The sequence below is a fragment of the Sciurus vulgaris genome (assembly GCF_902686455.1).
Source record: "Sciurus vulgaris genome assembly, chromosome: 3".
NCBI classification, from domain to species: Eukaryota; Metazoa; Chordata; class Mammalia; order Rodentia; family Sciuridae; genus Sciurus; species Sciurus vulgaris.
Window position 1 is genome coordinate 15,238,418 of NC_136463.1, and position 22,545 is coordinate 15,260,962.

The following is a 22,545-nucleotide window of genomic DNA, read 5'->3' on the forward strand; positions in this document are numbered from 1 at the left end:
GAGGGGAACGCACACCTGACATGCGCAGTAAGGAGAGCGCGGGCCAAGGGCGGGGCCTGGGGGGGCTATGGCTGCCGGAAGGCACCGATACTTCCCGCCCTTGAAGTTCCAGAATCCCTCACAGGCTCCTTCGGCACTCTGACGGGAAACTGCTGCTGGGTAAAGTGTTAATGGCCCGACTAGAAAGGGGGTCTGGGAATGCAGGAAGAGTGGCAGTGGCAGGGAGTCGCCCAAGGATCCCAAGAGAAAGGCGCCTGGCCGAAAACAACATGTACATAAAAAAGTCGATCCCCTGAAGTCAGCTCCTTTGCAAATACGACTTGGACAACATTTCTTCGCATGCCTCTGACCACATGGTCCCATGGAGCATGGCCACCTTTAGCTTCCGGAGCACCAGTTCAGAGTGACGTCAACTCGAATGGACCCTAATGGAAAGTGCTGGCTTCGGCGAGAGCACTTATGGCCCAGGGGCGGGGATTATGTAATCTTCCCAGCAGCCCCACCTCGCTTCAACTGGGCCGGGGAGGGAGAGGTCTGGCGCTGTAACCGAGTTCGCGTTACGCCCCCCAGGCCGCGCGCAGGCGCGGATGAGCCGCACGCATTCTACGTAACGGACGGCAGAGGTTACGTGAAGAGAGGCGCGGCGTGACTGAGCTACCTGCTTCTGCGATGTCCTACTGCCATAGCGGCCAGTAAAACCTCGGCGACGGTAAAGGTGGCAGCCAGGCTGAGAAGCAGGCCACAGAAGCGCCGGGCCGGATTTCAGCCTCGGGAAGGTAGGTAGCGGGCCAGTCGGTGGGGCTGGGCCTGGCCGAGCGGTGACTGAGTTGCGTGGCCTATAATCTGGTCCTGTTTTTCACTTAACCAGCCCTTATGTCCGGCCAGTGGTGACATGCATCAATCTCTGCGACTTTTCTTATCACTGACTTTCTTTTAAAAAATCATATATAGAATAAAACAACATTGCCCTATGTAAATTTATGATTTTTAATTAAAATTTAAAAAAAAGAAAAAAATCATATATAAAAAGTCTGTGTATATATATATGCACATACACATACATATATATGTTATGTTACACCTCTGTCCACACTTTTCTGGCCCATTTTCTACTGTTTTTTGGGGGGCTGGGGTAATTTCAGTGATTTTTGAAATCTTCTCAGGTCTCTGAGCAAATGCCAGCCAAAAGGACAAAGTTAGAGAGAATTTACAATGTGAGGCAAGAAGAATGGCGCATAGACACTGGGATGAACGGATTCTCCGTGGTGGAGAGAGACTGAAAGAAGGGTGGTTTGACAGAAGCAACTACTTTCTGTAGTCAACCTTCTCTGAAGATTGCTAATATAAACGGTTTTTTAACCAAATACTTTTAAGGAGACAGGAATGACTACATGTCTAGAGATCTTACATTTTGGCTAATATCATAGAGGCCTCTTCTAAAATAACAACCAAAAATGCTTACTTTAGTTACTCTTTCGTTTTTAAGTCCAGAGTTAGTCACTGAGAGACTGCCTAGTGAGCTTACAAAAGATAATCAAACCAGACTTTTTGGTGCTTGTGCCCTGCCTTGGTTCAGTGTTCCCTAGCTTCAGAAGCCCCAGAGCTTGGGTGGCCTGGCACCGAGTTGTGCATTTGAGAAATGGGTTAACAGGTGCACCAGAGACTTATGAAAGGAAAAGCCAATACACAAATGGCTTGTATCATTTTAACCTAAATAACCTTGAAGGAGCCCTGTCACATGCTAAGTTACCTTAAAAATGCTTCTATGGTATGAACATTCCATGTTGAAATTCAGTCTAAAATGACCATTCTATTTTGGCAGTCTAATCAAGTTGACAGCACCAGGATTAACCTTTAATTGCTTCTATTTGAAAAGATTTAAGCCTAGGATCTGAAAAGGGATGCACTAAAACACTTTTTAACACTTAAAAGTGTGTTTATAATGAGGGAAACAGATACTTAAAGAGTGCCTTTTATGTGGTAGATATTACAAGAGATATGTGCCCACCTCTTGGCTGTTATGACTTGTTTCCAGATTTTCGTTGGGTGTTTTCTCCCCCCACCTCTCACCCACTCAGCTCAATACTTTCTGGGTGATCTGTCTGTTCTCATAGTATCTTTTCCTAGCTCATGTCTATGTCCTGAACTCTTATAGTTCAGGCAAGCACTCTGCCAACTGAGCTATATCCCCAGCCAATCCATTTACTTTCTTTTTAAATAAGTACTAAATTGAATTTATTACCTTTTTCCTCTTCATTTTTCTCCTTTGTTGTTCTTTCTCTCAATTAAGGATGGCTTTGTCAAACTATTCATTTTCAATAAACAAAACTTGAAATCACTGCTGTCCTTTTCAGCCTCATTTCCTCAAGTTGGGTTATTTCAGGCCTTTGTTTCATAGCTGTTCCTCAGTCTTCTTTCTCCAGTGCAGAAAAGTACTTTTATTTACAAAGAATTATTTCTTTTAATTACAAGCATATATAATAGGAAAGTTAGAGAAATAAAAAGAAAAAAAAAAAGACAAAATACCAATAAACATACCATACACGCTAACTACTATTCATATGTAGGTATATGTACCTCTGAACCTTTTTCTTTATGTCTATTTGTTTCTAAAACAACACTACATTTGTAACAAATTTTGGTGAACAAAAGTAAGATTGTTTGGATACATCCATAGTTTAACCAAATAGTTTCAAAATTTGTTCTGTCATAAATAATACTGTAATACATAGCCTTTAAGCTAAATCCCTGAGCAAATTTTTGTCAGGAATCATGTTTCACTTATCTTGGCATGACCATATGCTTAGTGGCATGGTAATATACCTAATGAAGGTATAGTTGATATAGTAGCATCATTTTATGGCAAACTGTGAAAGCCAGAAAACTTTTTATATTGTTTTGCAGGAATTGGTTAGCCTTTGATGATTAATGAATCCTTATGTAACAAAAGTTGTTTTAGAACTATGACTGTGGTTTTGAAGGAAGAATAGTAGGAACTAGGGAAAGAATTCAGTTTAGGATAATACTGTGGTTCCTCAGCAGGTGATGATAACTTGAATTACAGTGGCTTTGGAAATCAAAGAATACATGAGAGTGTGATGGCTGATTAAATTTCAAATGTAGAAGAAATGCGAAATTAGATATTTCATTTTATTAAAGAAGACTGGAAAAAATGAGATTAATATAAAAATAGGGGAATTCAGATAACCTACTGAGTTTAAGATGACTATAGAGCAGGAGTCAACAAACAAAAGCCCTAGAGGTGGCCCTTTTTTGTTTGTTTGTTTATAAACATTTGGAATTTTATTAAAAAAAAAATCACAACCATGAACATTTTTACAGTTAGAGGCCCTCTTGGTTCTCCAAATTGATACTGAGCATGCTCACAGGGCTTCCCATTGTTAAATCTTAGTTAACAACCATTTTTAAAAGAAGGAAAAAAAACTCAGCACACTACCATTTAATTTGTTTTAATGTTTCTTCACAAATGGTGAAAAATACTAAAGTACAGACAAGACTAATCATAATGTTGTGGCCAACATTATAAATATGGAATTATAAATTTAAAACATTTTCTGTTTTAAAAAATAAATCTGGTAGTCAATGCAGCTCTGCGGAGTCTGTGTGTCCAGTAGGGCTGATCTTTGCCCTCCTGATGGTGCTCGCCTTTATCCATTTTTCCAGATCTTCCACGTCCACCTCTTCTTTCTCCCCTAAAGGTGACCTTTGAACTAAGAATGTCTTACATTTTTAAAGGATTATTTTTCAGAAGTACCCAACACACCAGTGTCTACTCCACAAAACCTAAAATATTTACCAAGTATAGTATTTGAGAAGCAGGGATTGTAGGACATGAAAATAGGCATGCCTTTTTGATAATGGATGATATAGGTCTGGTGTTTAGATAAGAGGGCAGGACTGAAAAACAAACAAAACAAAAAAAACCCCTAAATGGTTTGGGTTTTTGTGGAGTTTTCTGGTTTGTTTGTTTTGTACTACAGATCAAACCCGGGGGCTTGATCAACCACTGAGTTACATTTCCAGCTCTATTTATTTTTTATTTTGAGACAGGGTCTTGCTTAGTTGCTTAGGGCTTCACTTAGTTGCTAAGGTTGGCCTTGAAGTTGTGATCCTTCTGCCTTAACCTCCTGAGCCACCACTGGCTCCTAAATGGTTTTTTGATCCTTCAAAATATCTTAACTATTTGTCAACCCTGGGCCTTACACATGCTAGGCAAACACTCTACAACTAAGCTACATCCCAAACCCCCTTAGCTACTTTCTATTGCAGCACAAATACTTTGCCTGTTAGATAAAATGATTGCATTGTCTTTTATATTTTCATATAATTTTTTGTCATGTTTTTTGTTAGTTCACAAACTTGTTCAAATGTTGAATACTTACTTTTCCTTTCTGAAAGCCATAAATGATAGTATATTGAATTCCACCATACATACTAGAAACAGTTTGTTAGTAAATTACTACTCTAAGTAATATAAAGCCACAGCCACCAGCTTATATTTGAGAAGCAACCTGAGAAATGGCTCATACAAAGATTCTGAAGACAGAACTCTGGGATCAAATCACAGATAGTTGTGTTACTTAACATCTCTGTACCTCATTTTCCTTATCTGTGAAATGGGGATATTGGTGATTCTGCTTTCCTGAGAGGGTTGTTATGAGGATTAAAACATTTGCTTTTTGTGTATTAAATCAGTTCCTTTTCATAAAGCCTTTAGGACAGTACCTAGCACTTAGTGTCTTAAGTGTATACTCTTATAACGTGCAGGCACACAAACAAAATTGATCTAAGGGCAAATGGCCTTTGTGTGTGTGTGCGTGTGTGCGCGCGGGCGTGCGCGCGCTATGCTAGGGATCAAGCCCAACTTGCATATGCACTGAGCAACATCCCCAGCCCTGCATGGCTTTTTTTGGTTATCACTAACAGGTAAATAGTTGCATCTTATTCCTTCATGATTTGTCCTTTTCATTTTCTTTAGAAAATGAAAGCTTGATATAGGCTGTCAATGTGTATATTGAAAAAAGAAGAAAAAAATGTTTATGGAATACCCAGTTTAAATGGAAAAAAAAATTTAGAGCCCCAGCCTAAAGAAATTAAATGATTTATCCAAGATCTTATAGATAACTAGTGATGAGGTCTAAACTAGACACCAAGCCTCTTGACCTAAGTTCATTTTTTTGGGGTATGTGTGTGTGTGTGTGTGTATGTGTGTTTTGTATACTGTTTTTGGAATCCGAGAGTACTGAGTAAGAGAAAAGCAGGAGAGGTTTGTAAATTTTTATTTTAACTTTTACAAATTTTCATGTATGTAGAATAGTAGTTCATTTTAAGACTCTTTTTTTGTTTGTTTTGTTTTTTTAAGCTTATTTTTAAGGTGCGATGAAAGCTTTCCACGCGTTCTTTGTTGTCCTTTTGGTATTCGGGAGTGTCTCTGAAGCCAAGTTTGATGATTTTGAGGATGAGGAGGACATAGTAGAGTATGATGATAATGACTTTGCTGAATTTGAGGATGTCCTGGAAGATTCTGTCACTGAATCTCCTCAACGGGTGATAACTACTGAAGATGATGAAGATGAGACCACTGTGGAATTGGAAGGGCAAGATGAAAACCAAGAAGGAGATTTTGAAGATGCAGATACCCAGGTGGGGGTTCTCTTTCATTGATTTTGTTTTTGAAATTTGGAGGATGGAAAGTTTTATAATTAGCACTTCTCTCAAATATTAGAAATAAGACACAGATCTAGGGAGACCTTTACTCTCTGGAATCTCATTTTTCTTCAATAAGTAGAGTTCTACCTACTAAAGTTTCCACCTTTTACATTAATATGGTAAATTGTATTTTCCTCCTCTATGGAAATTCTGACTAGGGAAGGGGCTGGAGAATAGATATTGTATATGGGTGAGTATTGTCATCATTTAGAATTTTGGGTACTCCCCATACTTCTTCATTTTTGTGTTTTTGGATTTTTATCTCAGTTTTATTGAAGTTTAGTGACAAATGAAGATTATATATATTTAAGTTGTACAATGTGCTGTTTTGATATGTGTGTATATTGTGAAGTGATTACGACAATCAAGCTAGTTAACATATTGTCACCTCATAATTTCCTTTATTTGTATGTGTAATGAAGATACTTAAGATCTATTGTCATAGCAAATTTTAAGTGTACAATATATTACTAATTTTTACCATGCTGTATTGTACATTAGGTCTCCAGAACTTATTTATCTTAAAACTGAAAGTTTGAACCCTTTGATATTTTGCTGAAAACATGTACTATCTTTGTTTTGTGCTTTTTGTTAATAAGTCTCTTTTCTTTTACAAATGTTGCCCACAACATCAGACACATGCTGGTGACATTTGTAGAGAAAAACAAATTATGTCTCATTTTTATAGGAGGGAGATACTGAGAGTGAGCCTTATGATGATGAAGAATTTGAAGGTTATGAAGACAAACCAGATACATCTTCCAGCAAAAACAAAGACCCAATAACAATTGTTGATGTAGGTATACAGGATTCTGAATTCCAAACTAACCAACAAAATATCTTCATGTCATTAAATCCCAGAAATATAATTAGTGACATATGGCTAATGTTGATGTAATAGTAGGCATTGAGAAAGAATTTGACATCAGTTATTCTGATAAACATCTATTCCTAGAAATGGGGTGTACCTCAGTGGTGGTGCCCTTGTTAAGCACGCACAAGGCCCTGGGCACCACCAGCACCACAGAAATAAAGATCCACACCTAGAAAAGGAATGCCTGTGTTTTATTCTAGCTCTCCTAGTTAGTTTAATTATCAAGAAATAAATAATGGGGCTGGGGGTGTGGCTCAGCGGTAAAGCACTTGCCTCAAATGTGTGAGGCACTGGGTTAGATTCTCAGCACCACATAATAAATAAATAAATAAATAAATAAATAAATAAATAAAGGTCCATCAACAACTAAAATATATTTTTTAAAAGAAATAATGTGTAACTAATTAAATAAAAATAAATAAATATATAGCTAGGCATGATGGTGCAGGCCTGTAATCCCAGCGGCTCAGGAAGATGAGGCAGGAGGATCGTGAATTCAAAGCCAGCTTCAGCAACTTAGTGAGGCCCTAAGCAATTCAGTGAGACCCTGTCTCTAAATAAAATATTAGAAGGACTGGGGATGTGGCTTAGTGGTTAAGCACTCCTGCTTTCAAACCCAACACACACACACACACACACACACAAATAGAAATAAATGAACAGAATGTTCACTGGATATATTTTGGGGTGGAACTCAGAACCAAGTTAATATAAAGGGCTTGCCAGCTTTTCATCTCATCTGATTGTCCTTACATTTCCTTAAAGAATCTTTTACAAAACTGACCTAGAAAACCAAAATAGGCTTAGTTTTCAACGTACAATCATATTCAGTGACAGTTATGTAAAAGATTTACTTCTGTCTATGGGTCTTCTCATTTTTCATACCATTATTAGACTCTATCATTCAGCCTTATTGAACATTAATAGGAATAATTTTGATTCTTTAGGTACCTGCACACCTCCAGAACAGTTGGGAGAGTTATTATCTAGAAATTTTGATGGTGACTGGTCTCCTCGCCTATATTATGAACTACATCATTGGAAAGAATAAAAACAGTCGCCTTGCTCAGGCCTGGTTTAACACTCATAGAGAACTTTTGGAGAGCAACTTTACCTTAGTGGGTAAGTTAGGCCAATATATGTCCTGCTGCCTGCTTGAAAATAGTCTAGTAAGAACAGTTTATTCCCTTTGGCATAAGCTTCTAACTGCTTTCATTAAGTGCTGAAGAAGAAGCATTTTCTTCTCACATTCTTTTTTTTTTAATTGGTGCATTATAAATATATGTAATTGTGGGATTTGTTGTTACATAATATTTGTACGTGTACACAATAAAGCAATATAATTTGTTCAGTTTTGTTCCCTAGTACCTTAGCTTTGTGCGTTTTTTCCTAAGCATAAGCATCTAATTGCTTTCATGTACTGCTTGAAGAGGGTACACTTTTTTTAGGTTTAATATACTGAGTATATTGCATTTATGTAGTAATTTTCTTATCTTTTATCAGTCAACTGTATAACTGCACCAGGCATGGTGGCATACCCCTGTCATCCCAGTGGCTCAGGAGGCTGAGGCAGGAGGATTGCAAGTCAAAACCAGTCCTAGCAGATTAACGAGGCATTTAGCAACTCAGTGAGACCCCGTCTCTAAATAAAAAAAGGGACTGGGGATGTGGCTCAGTGGTTAAGCACTCCTGGATTCAAACCCTGATACAAAAAAAAAATTAGTAATAGCGCGGGATTGTAGCTTGGTGGTGGAACACTTGCCTAGCATGTGTGAGGCATGGGGTTCAATCCTCAGCACCATATAAAAGTAAATAAATAAAATAAATGTATGTGTCCATCTACAACTAAAAATATATTTTAAAAATAGTAAATAGGGATTCATCAACTCTACTCTTTAGCAGACTTTATATATTGTGCTTGGTACTTTGCATACATTGTTTTTTATTTACTTTTTTGTAACAATACTTGTCAGTTTGGTATAATTTCTATTTTCCTAAGGAAGGAACTGAAAAGCAGAAATATTTAAACTTGGCTGAACTGTTAAACTGCCAAAGTCCAGGGCTGGACATGTAGCTCAGTTGGTAGAGTGCTTGCCTCATAAGCACAAGGCCCTGGGTTCAATCCCCAGCACTGGAAAAAAAAAAAAAAAAAATGCCAAAGTCCATGCTGTCCTATGCTCTCACTGCTATGCAGTGGTTTGTCAGAGTGCTTTTTGACCAGAAAATTAAAAAACATAAGCAGCTTTTGGGCCCTCTCTCTTGCTTCATTTTCATGTGGTGCTAGAGTCCGTTATTTTTTATGGAGACAAAGAGTTTTAAAAGTAAAAAGGAGCCTCTGTTTCCACCAATCTAGATGGCCACCCAGCATACAAGTCCCAGTGAATGATGAGGAGCTGCCCACAGCTTTAGTGCCTACCACATGCTGGTATCTGAGGGCAAGTGCCATCTGCTCCGTTCTCCATGCATAAATTCACAGAGAAACATGAAAGGATGACAACAGAAAATAGTACTGGAACTGGGGATAGGAATCAATTTTGTGCAGGCAACTCTGGGAGTTGTTTTTTTTTTGTTGTTGTTGTTGTTTTTGTGTTTAATATATAGCTTTATAGTTATACATAGTAGTTGGGCTCATCCTGACAAACTCATACATGCTTGGAATTTGATTTTAGTTCATGATCCCACTTTTTTCCTCCCCTCCCCCCGTTCTCTTTCCTCTACTCTAGTAGACTTCCTTTTGCTCCTCTATTTATTTGTATTTGATTGGTTCTTTTTACTCATGCATAAAGGTAAAATTCCCTGTGGTATGTTTATATATGCACAGATAACATTTTTTAAGAATTCATTCTACATTGCTTCCCCTTACCCATCCCTCTGCTCTGCCTCTCAATGGGAGATGTTTACTATAGTCTGTCTGAAGTTGGTACAAAACAAGAAAAATTTGGTGCATTGGAAAGTGCAAAAGCTAGTGAATTCTTTTTTCCTCTATCAGAAGAGATAATTGAGGTCAATGGAGCTTTTGCAGAAAATCTAGGACTTGTCAACAATTTTTTTTATAAAGATGGTTGGTTCATCAATATGACACTATGAGGGCCTGGGGTTGTGGCTCAGTGGTGGGGCACTTGCCTGGCACATGTGAGGCACTGGGTTCGATCCTCAGTACCACATTAAAAAAAAAAAAAAAGGCATTATGTCCACCTACAACTAAAAAAATATATTAAAAAAAAAAAAGACACTATGACACTGAGTAATCCTTAAAAATTAGATGATAATGAGTAAAGAAGTACAAGAAATACATCAAATCTATTGAAGAATGAAAATGGAACCCCTAAACTAGAAAAAAAAAAAAGTAGTAGTTAAAGGAACAGTGCCAGTCCATATACTCTTTGTCCAAAAGAGATTCTATAAGATAACAAATTATTGCTACCCTAAAGCTATGATCATGTTCGAGTCAGGATAGAGGAAGGGTATAATGATTAGGCCCCAAAATAATCAGTGAATCCAAACAACATTACCATATGTAAATTTATGATTATACAAATGGTATGTCTTTAACCCATGTACAAATAGAGAAAAAACATGTATCCCATTTGTTTACAATAAAAAAAAATAATAATAATCAGTGAATCACATGAAGTGGTTTTACCCTTAGGGGATGATGGAACTAACAAAGAAGCTACAAGCACTGGAAAGTTGAACCAGGAGAATGAGCACATCTATAACTTGTGGTGTTCTGGTCGAGTGTGCTGTGAGGGAATGCTTATCCAGCTGAGGGTAAGTAGGGAACTTCTGGTCCAATGTATATTTTCCCTTTCCAGATGTGGTTCCTAATGCTCTAAATTCAATGTCTTATCTCTTCACGTTTGATTTAAAATGAGGTCTAACTATTCTACTAACTGGCAAATGTGTTATAGAGGATATTTGATAAAGCAAGTGATTCTCTCTCAAAGTCCCTTTCTTTATAGGAAGTAGAAGTTAAAACTATATTAACTCTTTATTTAGTTCCTGAAGAGACAAGACTTACTGAATGTCCTGGCACGGATGATGAGGCCAATGAGTGATCAAGTGGTATGTATTATTTCTGCTGGTTTTCTATAACAGATTGAATTTGTAACTTCTTAGACCTTATTCCATTTATACCTGATTGTTATTTGGAATTTCTGGCAACTTGTATCCCTTGCCAAAAAGTTGATCCTTTTCTATTTAAATAGATCTTCCTCCATTCAGTGTGCAACTATCAGGAGGCCTTAGTGTGCTTTTTGGAAGGAAGGAAATAATACTCTACCACCATAGAGATCAGCTGAATTAGCCTTGATAGAGGGAAGTGCAGTTGTCACAAATAGTTTGCCATCATATCTAACTCTGTTTCTTGTGTATGCCTTTATTTTTGGCAACGAGCTGGGTTTCTTCTCAGATTTCTTTGCTTCAGATAATTTTGGTTGAAAGAACTCAAATCATGATTTAGGAGTCTTACTGTTAGGCATACCTTTTTTCCTTCATTAAATTAACTTGCTAAACTGCAAATGTATCCTTTATTAGAAATACCACATTCCTCCTTCCTTAATTCTTTCAGTAAATATTTTGTGTTGGTTCCCACTGGTACAAGAAACAAAAATATACAGAATAGCTGGGTATCTTGGCACAAACTGTAATCCTAGCATTTCTAGAGGCTGAGACAGGAGGATTGTAAGTTCAAAGCCAACCTAGGCAAGTATCTCAAAATAAAAAAATAAAAAGGACTAGGGATGTAGCTCCATGATAGAACACTGTGGGTTCATTACCCAGTACTGCTCGGTGGGAGGATCACGAGTACAAAGCCAGCTTCGGCAAAAGTGAGCTGCTAAGCAACTCAGTGAGACCCTGTCTCTAAATAAAATACAAAATAGGGCTGGAGATGTGGCTTAGTGGTTGAGTGCCCCTGAGTTCAATCTGCAGTATCAAAAAAAAATAAATAAATAAACAAAAAAAGGGACAATTTCTTCTTTTATGTGAATTAGTAAAATAAGACATATATATGCATATGTTGAAATACAACGCACTGTTTTTAAATAAGTGCTGTATTGTATAAATTTAGTACTTTGAAATGTTATTGGATTGAAACTCATTAAAGGTTTCAGTTTTAATTGTAAACCTACATCTTTTAATTTTTTTTTTTAATGGACCATTGATGACTTAATCCACTAAATTTTAGAGCCCCATCATTTAGTATTCCGGTCATCTTTTTTTCCCCACCAAACATTAGTTAAAAATGAGGAAAGTTTGCTGTGACTACAGCCATCTTTGAGTGTTTGTGCGTGTGCGTGTGTTGCTGGGGATTGAACCTAGGGCTTTGTGTATGTGAGGCAAACACTCTACCAACTGAGCTATATCCCCAGCCCTCAGCCATCTTTTTATAGAAATTATTCTTTGGTGTTTGAATCATTTTCATTTCTTTCCTAGAGTAGACTTAATCTCTTTTCCTCTGGGCCAGCCATACTTTTATCTTTTTCTCCTTCTCTTCCTCCTTTGTCCCTAACTCCCAAAGAGAAATTGCTTTAATAAACCCATGATTTTTTATATTTAGTTACTTTTTTTTCTTGCAGGATTCTGTTTAAGATATTGACTTTATGTAATTTTCTGACAATGTTGAAAGAGCAGAAACATTTTCTTTTATGGCTGCCATTTTGCCACGTCTTACCCAATATTAACATTTATTTTTTCCATATACTGATAATTGTTTGGCCCAAACACTTAAAAATATAAATAAGATGATAAGTAGGGCCATGTTTTATCATATCAGACTCTTTAGGCTTTTAATTTTGGCCAAATGCAGAGTATTAATAATTGTACTTGCCTGGACACCAATTGAATGTTCAATTCTGATATAGTCTGCCTGGAGTTAGCTTAGATCCCATAGGTTGAAGGGTCCAGTTCCCTATTTCAGAGGCAATTGCAAATCCCAGGCCAGCCATATTGCCATGTACAGTTCTGACTGATCAGATATAAATTGGACATTTCTACAACCTCTGACCAGGTTCGTTAATTTGTTAGGTTGTCTCACAGAACTCAGAAAAACACTTTACTGCCATTTACTGATTTCTTTTTAATGATATAACTCAGGAATGGCCAATAAAAAAGACACATAAGGATACAACTCAGGAATAGCCAAATAAAGGGAGGCATAGGGTTGGATATAGGAGAGGGGTATGCATTGAGCATGACCTCTCAGCATTTTACTCTTCCAGCAAATTGATGAGTTCACCAAATTGGAAGCCCTCTGAGTCTTATTCAGGAGTTTTTTTGTTCTACTGGAGATGAACCCAGGACCTTAAACTTGTTAGGCAGGTACTATTCTCTGAGCTAAATCCCCATCTTTGTTTTAGAGTCTTTGTAGAGCTCAATCTCCATTCTTCCTCTCTTCCCCAGATGTCCTGAATAGGGCTGAAAGATCACACCCTGTAAGCCCTTGATTTTTCTGGTGATCAGCCCCATTCCTGAGGCCATCTAGGGGCCAACCAAAGTCACTGCATTAGCATAAACTTGTGGGATCCTAAAGGGTTCTTTTCTCAACAACAAAAGACACTCCAATCATTCAGGCAATTCTAAGGGTTTTAGGAGCTTGGTACCTGAGACAAAAAACAAATGTATTTCTTATTATACCACATTTCCAGGTAGGATCTTGTTAACGCCGATTTCTGGACTTGAGTACTCCTTTATGAATCTGTTGGTGTTCTATTGCTGCAGAACAAATTAACACAAATTTAGCAGCTTCAAACAATACCCATTTGTTATCTCACAGTTTGTAAAAATAAGTAGTCCAAGCATGGGTTCACTGGGTTCTCTGCTCTGGTCTTAACAGGCTGAAATTGAAGTGTTGGCTACAGTAGAGTTTTCTTCTTGGTGACCTCTTCTCAAGGTCATTCAGGTTGTTGGCATAATTCAGTTTCTTGTAGTTGTAGGTCTCCCTTTTCTTTCTACTTGTCAAGTGGGAACGACTTTTCAGCTCCTGGAGGCCACCCTCAGTTCTCTATCATTCATTCTTCTCATAAGCCCTTTCATTCTTTGATTCTTTTCTTCAAATAGGGCCCAGTCCTTTTTAAGGATTTGCTCACTTAGTGGGTATACCCAAGATAATATTCCTTTTAGTTCATTCACAATCAACCAATGGAGAACCTTCTGCCTTATAACAACATGATTATGGGAGTGATCACATCATATTTGTAAATCCCACTCAAGGGAGTTCTTAGGGGCCATTTAGAAATCTACCTATCATAGAACCCAATAGGTAAGCTTTGTTTTGTTTTGTTTTGTTTTAAAAGCAAATAAAAGTAACCATGAATGATGAAGACATGGATACCTATGTGTTTGCTGTTGGCACACGGAAAGCCTTGGTGCGACTACAAAAAGAGATGCAGGATCTGGTATGTCAAGTTTTTCTGATGCAAATATGTGTAGAAAATGTGCCTCTTTATTGAATAGATGTTCATTGCACAGGACAATTAATTACCTCACTCAAATATTGTTAAACTCTGCCTTGAAATATGTCAATACATACACTTTTTGTGGGGGAAATCTTTGTGCATAGTCAAATATCCTGTCTTAGTTTCAATTTTTTCTTCCTCCAGAGTGAGTTTTGTAGTGATAAACCTAAGTCTGGAGCAAAGTATGGACTGCCAGACTCTTTGGCCATTCTATCAGAGATGGGAGAAGTCACAGAGGGAATGATGGATACAAAGGTAAATGCAAAAAAGACATCCGCCAGACCTGGCATTAAGAAGACGCTCTGCCTAAAAGTCACCCTGTATGAATTCTTCCCTTTATGTCAATGCATTAGTTACATATTCCTTTTTCACACAAATCCTGAAAGCAATAGTTTTACTTTAAGCAGTACTTTAAGTAATAGTTGTCAAAAGGACAATTTGATTAGTCAAAAAATTCTCTGAATGAATAGCAAATTATTCCTAGCATAACTAATGACGCAGATTTTTTGAAGAAGGAACACAACTTTAATTCTTTTCACCATGTCATATGGTCTATAATATTGACTTTCAGTTAGCATGGGAAAAGAGGGTGTACAGAGAATCATTTCTTTCTTTTGTTTGTGTTATAACAATAGATCTTAGTTACATTAAATTATATAATAACTCAGGGATAGTTTCAAATGTAAATTCAAGGCGACATGTTTATAAAGAATCTCTTGAGCCAGGCATGGTGGCACACACTTGTAATCCCAGCTGCTCCAGAGGCCTCGCGAGGCAGGAGGCAAGAGGATTGAGAGTTCAAAGCCAGCCTCAGGAATTTAGTGAGGCCAGAAGCAACTCAGTGGGACCCTCTCTCTAAATAAAATATTTTAAAAGGGCTGGAGATGTGGCTCAGTGGTCAAGTGCTCCTGGGTTCAATCCCTGGTACCAAAAAAAAAATACTTGAAACTGGGCATGATGGCACACGCCGATAATCCCAGCACCTACGGAGGCTGAGGCAGGAGGATCACAAGTTCAAGGCCAGCCTCAGCAATTTAGGGAGGACCCAAGCAACTTAGTGAAACCCTATCTCAAAATAAAAAGGGCTGAGGATGAAGCTTAGTGGTTAAGTGATCTAGACTCAATCTCTAGTACCAATAAAAAGAAGAATCCCCTGAATTATTTTAGATTTTGTTTTCATGCTTTCATTCTTATTTACAGAATTGCTTTGAGACATATTGTCAGCTGCTCTATGAGAATGATATTAATTTCACTTTAGAGAGGTTCCTTATTTAAATTAAATTTTTAAAACATTTTGGTCTGAGTAACATTTTTTAAAATAAGGGGGATTGAAGGGTGAATCTTTATGAAAAAAGAGAAATGCATCAAAATCAACTTTTAAAAAAATAATTTTATTTTCTGTTTTTCAGATGGTTCACTTTCTTACACACTATGCTGACAAGATTGAATCCATTCATTTTTCAGACCAGTTCTCTGGTCCAAAAATTATGCAAGAGTACGTATGAGATAAAACATTGAAATTAGTATTTCTTGCTATTTCTGTGTTGAAACACCACATGGTGCTTCTTTGAGTTTTCTTACCAAATGAGTGAGGGAAGTTGGTGATGGCATCCAAGTTTTCCTTTGCTTTGACTGTATGCATCATGAGAGGTCATTGAAAAGCCAGGTGAGATAGTGCACGCCTTTATCCCAACAACTGGGCTGAGGCAGGAGGATCGAAAGTTTGAGGCCAGCCTTGGCAATTTACAATTTAGCTAGACCCTGTCTCATATAAAATAAAAATAATGAGCTGAGGCTATAGCTCAGTGGTAGAGCACTTAACTAGCATGTGTGAGGCCCTGAGTTCAGTCCCCAGTACTACAAAAACAATACCATTTTAAAGGGTATTGGGGATGTAGCTCAGTGGAAAGCACCTCTAGATTCAATCCCTGGAACAAAAAGAGAGAGAGAGAGAGAGAGATGTCATTGAGGGGGATGTAACACAGGTGGCACAGTACTTGCTTAACATATGCAAGGCCTTGGTTTCAATCCTCAGCAGGACCAAAAACATAAAGAAAGAAAATATATGAGAGACATACAAATGAGTCTAGCCTAGCCTATTTTGCCTGTGTCTCTGCCTATTTGCATCACCCACTCATGATTCATGAGAATCTTACAGAATGATTGATATTAAGAAGATGGAACATCTTGGTTTTTGTTTTTGTTTTTGTTTTTGGTGCTAGGGATTGAATTCGGGTCCTCGCACACAAATGGTAACACCGAGCTGCGTCCCCATCCTTTTAATTTTATTCATTCATTCATTTGTTGGTACTGGGGGTTGAACTCAGGGGCACTTTACCACTGAGCTATAGCCCCAGTCCTTTTTTTATTTTCTACTTATGGGGTAGTATCTCGCTAAGTTGCTGAGGTTGGCTATAAACTTAGGAACCCCTCAGCCTACCCAGTCACTGGGATTATGGGCATGCACCACTATGCCTGGTTTTTAATTTTTGAAACAGGGTCTTGCTAAACTGCCCAGGCTGTCCTCAAACTTGCCATCTTCTTTCTTCATCTTCCCAAGTAGCACCACCACACCCAGCACTTTTTTTTCCCCAAATTTTATAATATTAATTTGTCTGTGAGGTTTGACTTTTGATTATAAATCTATGTATTTTGTCATGATTTTTTCTGGCTTTTCCCTTTAAACAATTAGGTGATTATATCATTTGCTAGCATATTATCAGTTATCCCCAAGTAAGTTTTTAGCTTTAAAGTAATATTGTCCAGGTGTACATATTTAGGGCTAGGATTCATTCTTTAAATTCACAGCCTGTCTCAGGAGGGCATCATTGTCATGTAGACATGTCTACATTGTCATGTAGAACTGGTTACAATCTAAATTTTTAGTTGCACACTACTCTCATGGGTAGTGGAGTTGAGTACAATTAAAAGCCTGTCATCCCAGTGACTGGTGAGGCTGAGGGAGGAGGATCACAAGTTTGAGGCCAACCTCAGCAACTTAGGAAGACTCTCTCAAAAAATAAAAAGGACTGAGGCTATAGCTCAGTGGTAAAATGGCAGTAGGTTCAATTATCAGTACCAAGTAAATAAATAAAGCTGTCTATCTAGGGGCCCTGGGTTGACTCTCCAGCATCAAAACAATAACAACAAGAAGAAACTCTTTCTGGATTTTAGTTGTGTGTGAGAATTATTCAGATTATACTCTCTAGATGGTGTTGTATCATCCTTGCAACACCAGGGACAAAATATCACATTGGAATATTTATCAAGCGGGAGGATTACTGACAAAGATTATAAAGGAATCTTCAAGGACAGAACTAAATTATATAGTCTTCCCTTCAAATCCACAGGGAATTGGTTTCAGGACTTCCCTCAGATACCAAAAATGAAGGGTGCTCAAGTTTCTTACATAAAAATGTCTTATTTGCATATAACCTATGCATATCCTTCCATATATTTAAAACTATAGATTGATTAATAATACCTAGTACAATGTAAATGCTATGTAACCAGCTGTCATACTGCATTGCTTAGGGAATAGTGGCAGGAAAAAAAGTCTGTACAGTACATGTTCATTACAGTTGCCATTCTTTTACCAGACATTTCCTATCTGCAGGTGGTTAACTCAGCAGGTATGGAACCCATGGATATGGAGGGTCAACCGTATGCTATAGTAGATTATCCCTAAATTTCTTCAGAGGCTAACTCAAGTAAGATGCTTTATTGTGGGAAGGTAGCATAGAAGTTGGAAATAAAATATAATTCATCAAAATAAGCAAATAGGCCAGGCAGGGTGGCACAAGCCAGTAATACCAGCTACTTGGGAGGCTGAGGCAAGAGGATCACAAATTCAAGGCCAACTTAGGCAACTTAGGAAGACCCTGTCTCAAAATTATTTAAAAAAAACTTTTTTTTTTTTTTTTTAAAGATAGGATTTAGCAGAGTGGTAGAGTGCTCCTGGGTTCTATCCCCAGTACTGCAAACAAACAAACAAAAAAAGCACAAGTGCCATATAAAATGTGAACCTCATACTTAAATGTATACTCATTTCTGGCTCCCCAGTTGAGATGGAATATATCCTACCTGCAGGGGACATCACTGGAGGTGTTCAAATGTAGGGTGAAGGTCACTTGGAATGCATTCGTCACATAGCCAAGTAGACCAGATGACCTTAAATCTCCTTTAGGCCCAGAGATTATATTTGACTTGGGGATGCCAGGGCATATACTGTGCTGATTATTTGCAGGTATCTGCCCATCTAAATGAATCAGAATGACTTGTGTGCATGGAAAATGTCTGTCTTATGTACTGTCTTAAAAGACTTTTCTTTTATGACAGGGAAGGTCAGCCTTTAAAGCTGCCTGACACTAAGAGGACACTATTGTTTACATTTAATGGTAAGTGTTCTGGGTCCTCTCTGAGTTCTTGGTTTTCTATGAGATGATCTTAAGGAGAGTATTTTTCCTTTGCTATTGATATATGTAACTCTACATTAAAACTAATAAACTCATGCCTGTGTATTGATTTTTGGGTTTCTTCAAGAAGATCACATTTTATATATTTTAATTTCTATTTTCTGCTAGGAAACTTGGAGAGAGGAGTCTATTAACATTAAAAAAAAAAAAAAAAAAAAAGTTTGGTGACTCAAGTACTAATGCTGCCATTAACTCAATAAGAAAATGACTTTGTTTTCCAGTGCCTGGCTCAGGTAACACTTACCCAAAGGATATGGAGGCTTTGCTACCCTTGATGAACATGGTGATTTATTCTATTGATAAAGCCAAAAAGTTTCGACTCAACAGAGAAGTAAGACCCAAAGCCTTTATTACAAACTGGTACCTTTTATTAGTGTTTTTTTCTAGGTAGGGGTGTAAAGGGAGCATCTGTCAATGATTTCAGTGATTGAATTTTTGCTAGTTGAAAAGTGCCAGATGGGGGCTGGGGAGATAGCTCAGTCGGTAGAGTGCTTGCCTTGCAAGCACAAGGCCCTGGGTTCGATCCCCAGCACCCAAAAAAAAAAAAAAAAAAAAAAAAAAAAAAGAAAAGTGCCAGATGAAAGTAGTTTAATGCAAGAATGCTGAGTGAAATTTTACTTTTGTGGCATAGAAATGCATTTCTTATGAAAGACTTTGTCTCTTGGGGAAAGGGCAAACAAAAAGCAGATAAGAACCGTGCACGAGTAGAAGAGAACTTCTTGAAACTGACACACGTGCAGAGACAGGAAGCTGCACAGTCGAGGCGTGAAGAGAAGAAAAGAGCAGAGAAAGAGCGCATCATGAACGAAGAAGATCCTGAGAAACAACGCAGACTGGAGGTAAGACACGCTTACCTTACCATTGAGGCAATACAGATTTTTATATCAGGATACCTATTTGGCTATTCAGGTAGTTCTATATAGGAATGTATGCAGGCTTAAAGTTTAGTATTTTCTCAACATTTGGGACATTTTGTGAATTTAAATGAGAATAATCTTGAAGATTGAAGAAAATTCTTCAGAGCAAAGGGGACATGTTGCCAAAAAAATGTGAACTTCTGTGTGCACTACAGTTGCCAGAAGAGGCATTAAGACTATAATCGAAGTGTCCAGGATATCACAGCTCTTCCTGCATCTCTCTCATGTTTCTTTTCTTTTCTTTCCTTTTTTTGTTGGTATTAGGGATTGGATCTAGGAGCACTTAACACTGAGCCACATCCTCGGCCTTTTTAAAAATTTTTTTTTTTTTTTTTTTAATTTTGAGGCAAGTTCCCTCTAAATTGCTTAGGTCTTTGCTAAGTTGCTGAGGCTGGCTTTGAACTTGCAGTCCTCCTGCCTCAGACTCCCAAACCACTTACAGACATGAGGCACTGTGCCTGGATCTCATCATGCTTCATTTGATTTGGTTTGGATTAGTTGATGGGCTTTTTCCCCTAAAAATTTAGCTGTTTATGGAGTCTTCTTTACAAATGAAAATGACTTTTTAATATATACACATAAAAAAATCTATACAGGAATCATTAATATCTTTCATTTTTATATAAAAAAGGAAGTTCTGTTTTTTCTAGGATTTGAATCTAGAGTGGGTTAAAGGAAAAAGGTGACCCAGAACTTGAGTTAGACTGAAAGCTTCTTGTGGATGTAAACCATTTTTTTTTTTTTAAAGAACCATTGTTTTGTAATGTCTAGTGTGGGAACCTTATGAGAAGATCTAGTGAATTAACTGGAAAAGAAGTCAAGAAAAAAGAAAGCTATAATCAATTTCTGACTGACATTTATTTATTTATTTAGCAGTACTGGGGATTTAACCCAGGGGTGCTTTTCCACTAAGTTGTAATGCCCTTTTTATATATATATATATATATATATTTTTTTTTTTTTTTTTTTTTTTTGAGATAGGGTCGGGCTGGTGATATAGCTCAGTTGGTAGAGTGTTTACCTCGGAAGCACAAGGCCCTGGGTTCAATCCCCAGTACCGCAAAAAAAAAAAGAGAGAGAGAGACAGGGTCTCATCAAGTTGTTGAGGCTAGTCTTGAACTTGACAAGGATAACCTTGAACATGCTATTCTGCTTCAGCCTCCCAAGTAGCTGGGATTAAAAAGCATGTGCCACTGCATCTGGCCAATTTCCAACTTGAATGGCTCATTCATACAAGTGAGCTGGACCTCTCTGCCACTGCTAATATAGCTTTTTGTTTGTTTTGTTTTCTTATTTAGTTTGAAAAGCATAGTGAAAAATATACACGGAAGTTAAAATTAATCATAATTACCATGTAAAAACAATATAACAGTCCTTCAAACACCCCTATCCCTAAAGGTAATTACTGTTAATACTGTTAAAGGAAACACTGTTTATATAGTTTTCCATCTGTTTATATATCCATTCATATGCTAAGTGTGTATATATCTTTTCTTAATGTAAATCAGCTTATAAATACAAGAAATTAATATCTTCCCACATATGTGCTTTTTTATTAAGGAAAACAGTTGTACATACATGTGAATATATATTTCTTCTAGGATTGTTTTCAAGAAAATATTAAGTATGTAGGTATGCATGTATACATATATTTATGAAAAATATTTTAATAGATATTGCCAATAAGAAGTTGTACCTGTTTACACTTTTAACACTGTATGAAAGCTCCCCTTTACTCATATCTTTATGAAAACACATTATCAGTTGCTTGAAGTTATAAATCTGATAGTGAGGAATGGTGTCTTGTTTTGCATTTTTTGAATTATTGAAAGTGAACATTTTTCACATATATTGGCCTTGGCATAAAGTATCACTTAAATATATTAACATAAATATGTTTTTTAACCATACTATATTCTAGTATCTTGAGTTTTATACATGAGTATAATAAGTAATATGGGAATAGGGATGGATAGTGCTGGGGAAAGATTGACTATGGTGGAGATAGAGGCTGAGAAAGAGGGAAGAGGATGTTGGGAGAATATCTTTGACTACTTCATGTAACTGTCCCAGAATAATATAGCTTTTGACATATATGCTGTAGCTGCCTGCTACTAGGCCGTCACAGTAGGCAGAGCATTGCCAAAGGGGGTGGGTTCTTTCCTCCTTTGTGAATCCAGACTCAGAATGTGTTTGCATTAAAGTAGCATTAATATTGATATTTCAGTTCTTCAAACTGCTTACATGAAAGGACACCTATGGATTAATAAGCATTTTTACTTACACTGCAGTATTGATGGGAAGTTCTTTATTATTTGTGTGGGAACCTAGAATAGTCAGTAGTTCCCAGATCAGGAATTTACAGATTACCCTTTGAAACATAATTTGTTATGCTATCAAAAGTTAACTCTGTTCTAGAATGTTATTTGTGTTACAAGCCTAAGTTTTTGAATAATATAGGCAATATTCTGCTTTTGATTTTTTTCAAATGTGCTTACAACTAAGTTTGGGTTCTTTCTTTCTCTCCCTTCCTATCCTCCAGGAAGCCGCATTGAGGCGTGAACAGAAGAAGTTAGAGAAGAAGCAAATGAAAATGAAACAAATCAAAGTGAAAGCCATGTAAAATCATCCCAGAGATCTGAGTCCTAAGGCCACCTATAAGCTCTGAGTTCATAGGAAACATAAAAAAACACAATTCCTTTTCTCACCTTACAGTTCAGATACTCTCTGTTCTGAGAAATCCTCATTTCATCATCTATTCTGCTTTTGGTTTGGAGTTTTACAGAGGTTGTGGATACATTGAAAGGGCTCTATTTCAGTAATTTTCTTCCAGATAATCAAATTATTTTGATTATTTTATAAAAGAAATTATATATAAAATATGTGTAGTTTTAAAGTATTTTTTAAATTATAACATGAATCATCAATGTTTTTAGTGTTTTAATGTTTGAAGAACTATCATGAAATTTACAGAGGATAATTAGGTTGTTGCTTTTTGTTTAAGCAGATGGAGTAGCTATGGAACCTGACTCTAAACCAAGATTCCAAAATTAACTACTGGAATTGCACAATAAACATTGCTTGGTGTTTTC

General features: G+C 37.2%; 1 protein-coding gene across 2 annotated transcripts; it reads left to right on the top strand.

Moving 5' to 3' along the window:
* The first annotated feature begins 337 nt into the window (after nucleotides 1-337).
* CCDC47 (coiled-coil domain containing 47) lies at nucleotides 338-22,545 on the top strand. Of its 2 annotated transcripts, none has more exons than XM_079133748.1 (13): nucleotides 338-776; nucleotides 5,396-5,664; nucleotides 6,419-6,526; nucleotides 7,552-7,726; nucleotides 10,254-10,375; nucleotides 10,604-10,669; nucleotides 13,900-14,001; nucleotides 14,206-14,316; nucleotides 15,471-15,556; nucleotides 18,400-18,458; nucleotides 18,758-18,867; nucleotides 19,208-19,375; nucleotides 21,996-22,545. In XM_079133748.1, the coding sequence occupies exons 2-13, from the start codon at nucleotides 5,401-5,403 to the stop codon at nucleotides 22,074-22,076; spliced, it is 1,452 nt and encodes a 483-aa protein (XP_078989874.1). In that variant the 5' UTR covers nucleotides 338-776; nucleotides 5,396-5,400; the 3' UTR covers nucleotides 22,077-22,545. The 2 variants fall into 2 exon arrangements, with proteins under 2 accessions (XP_078989874.1, XP_078989873.1); XM_079133747.1 differs by having other exon boundaries at nucleotides 342-776; nucleotides 5,384-5,664.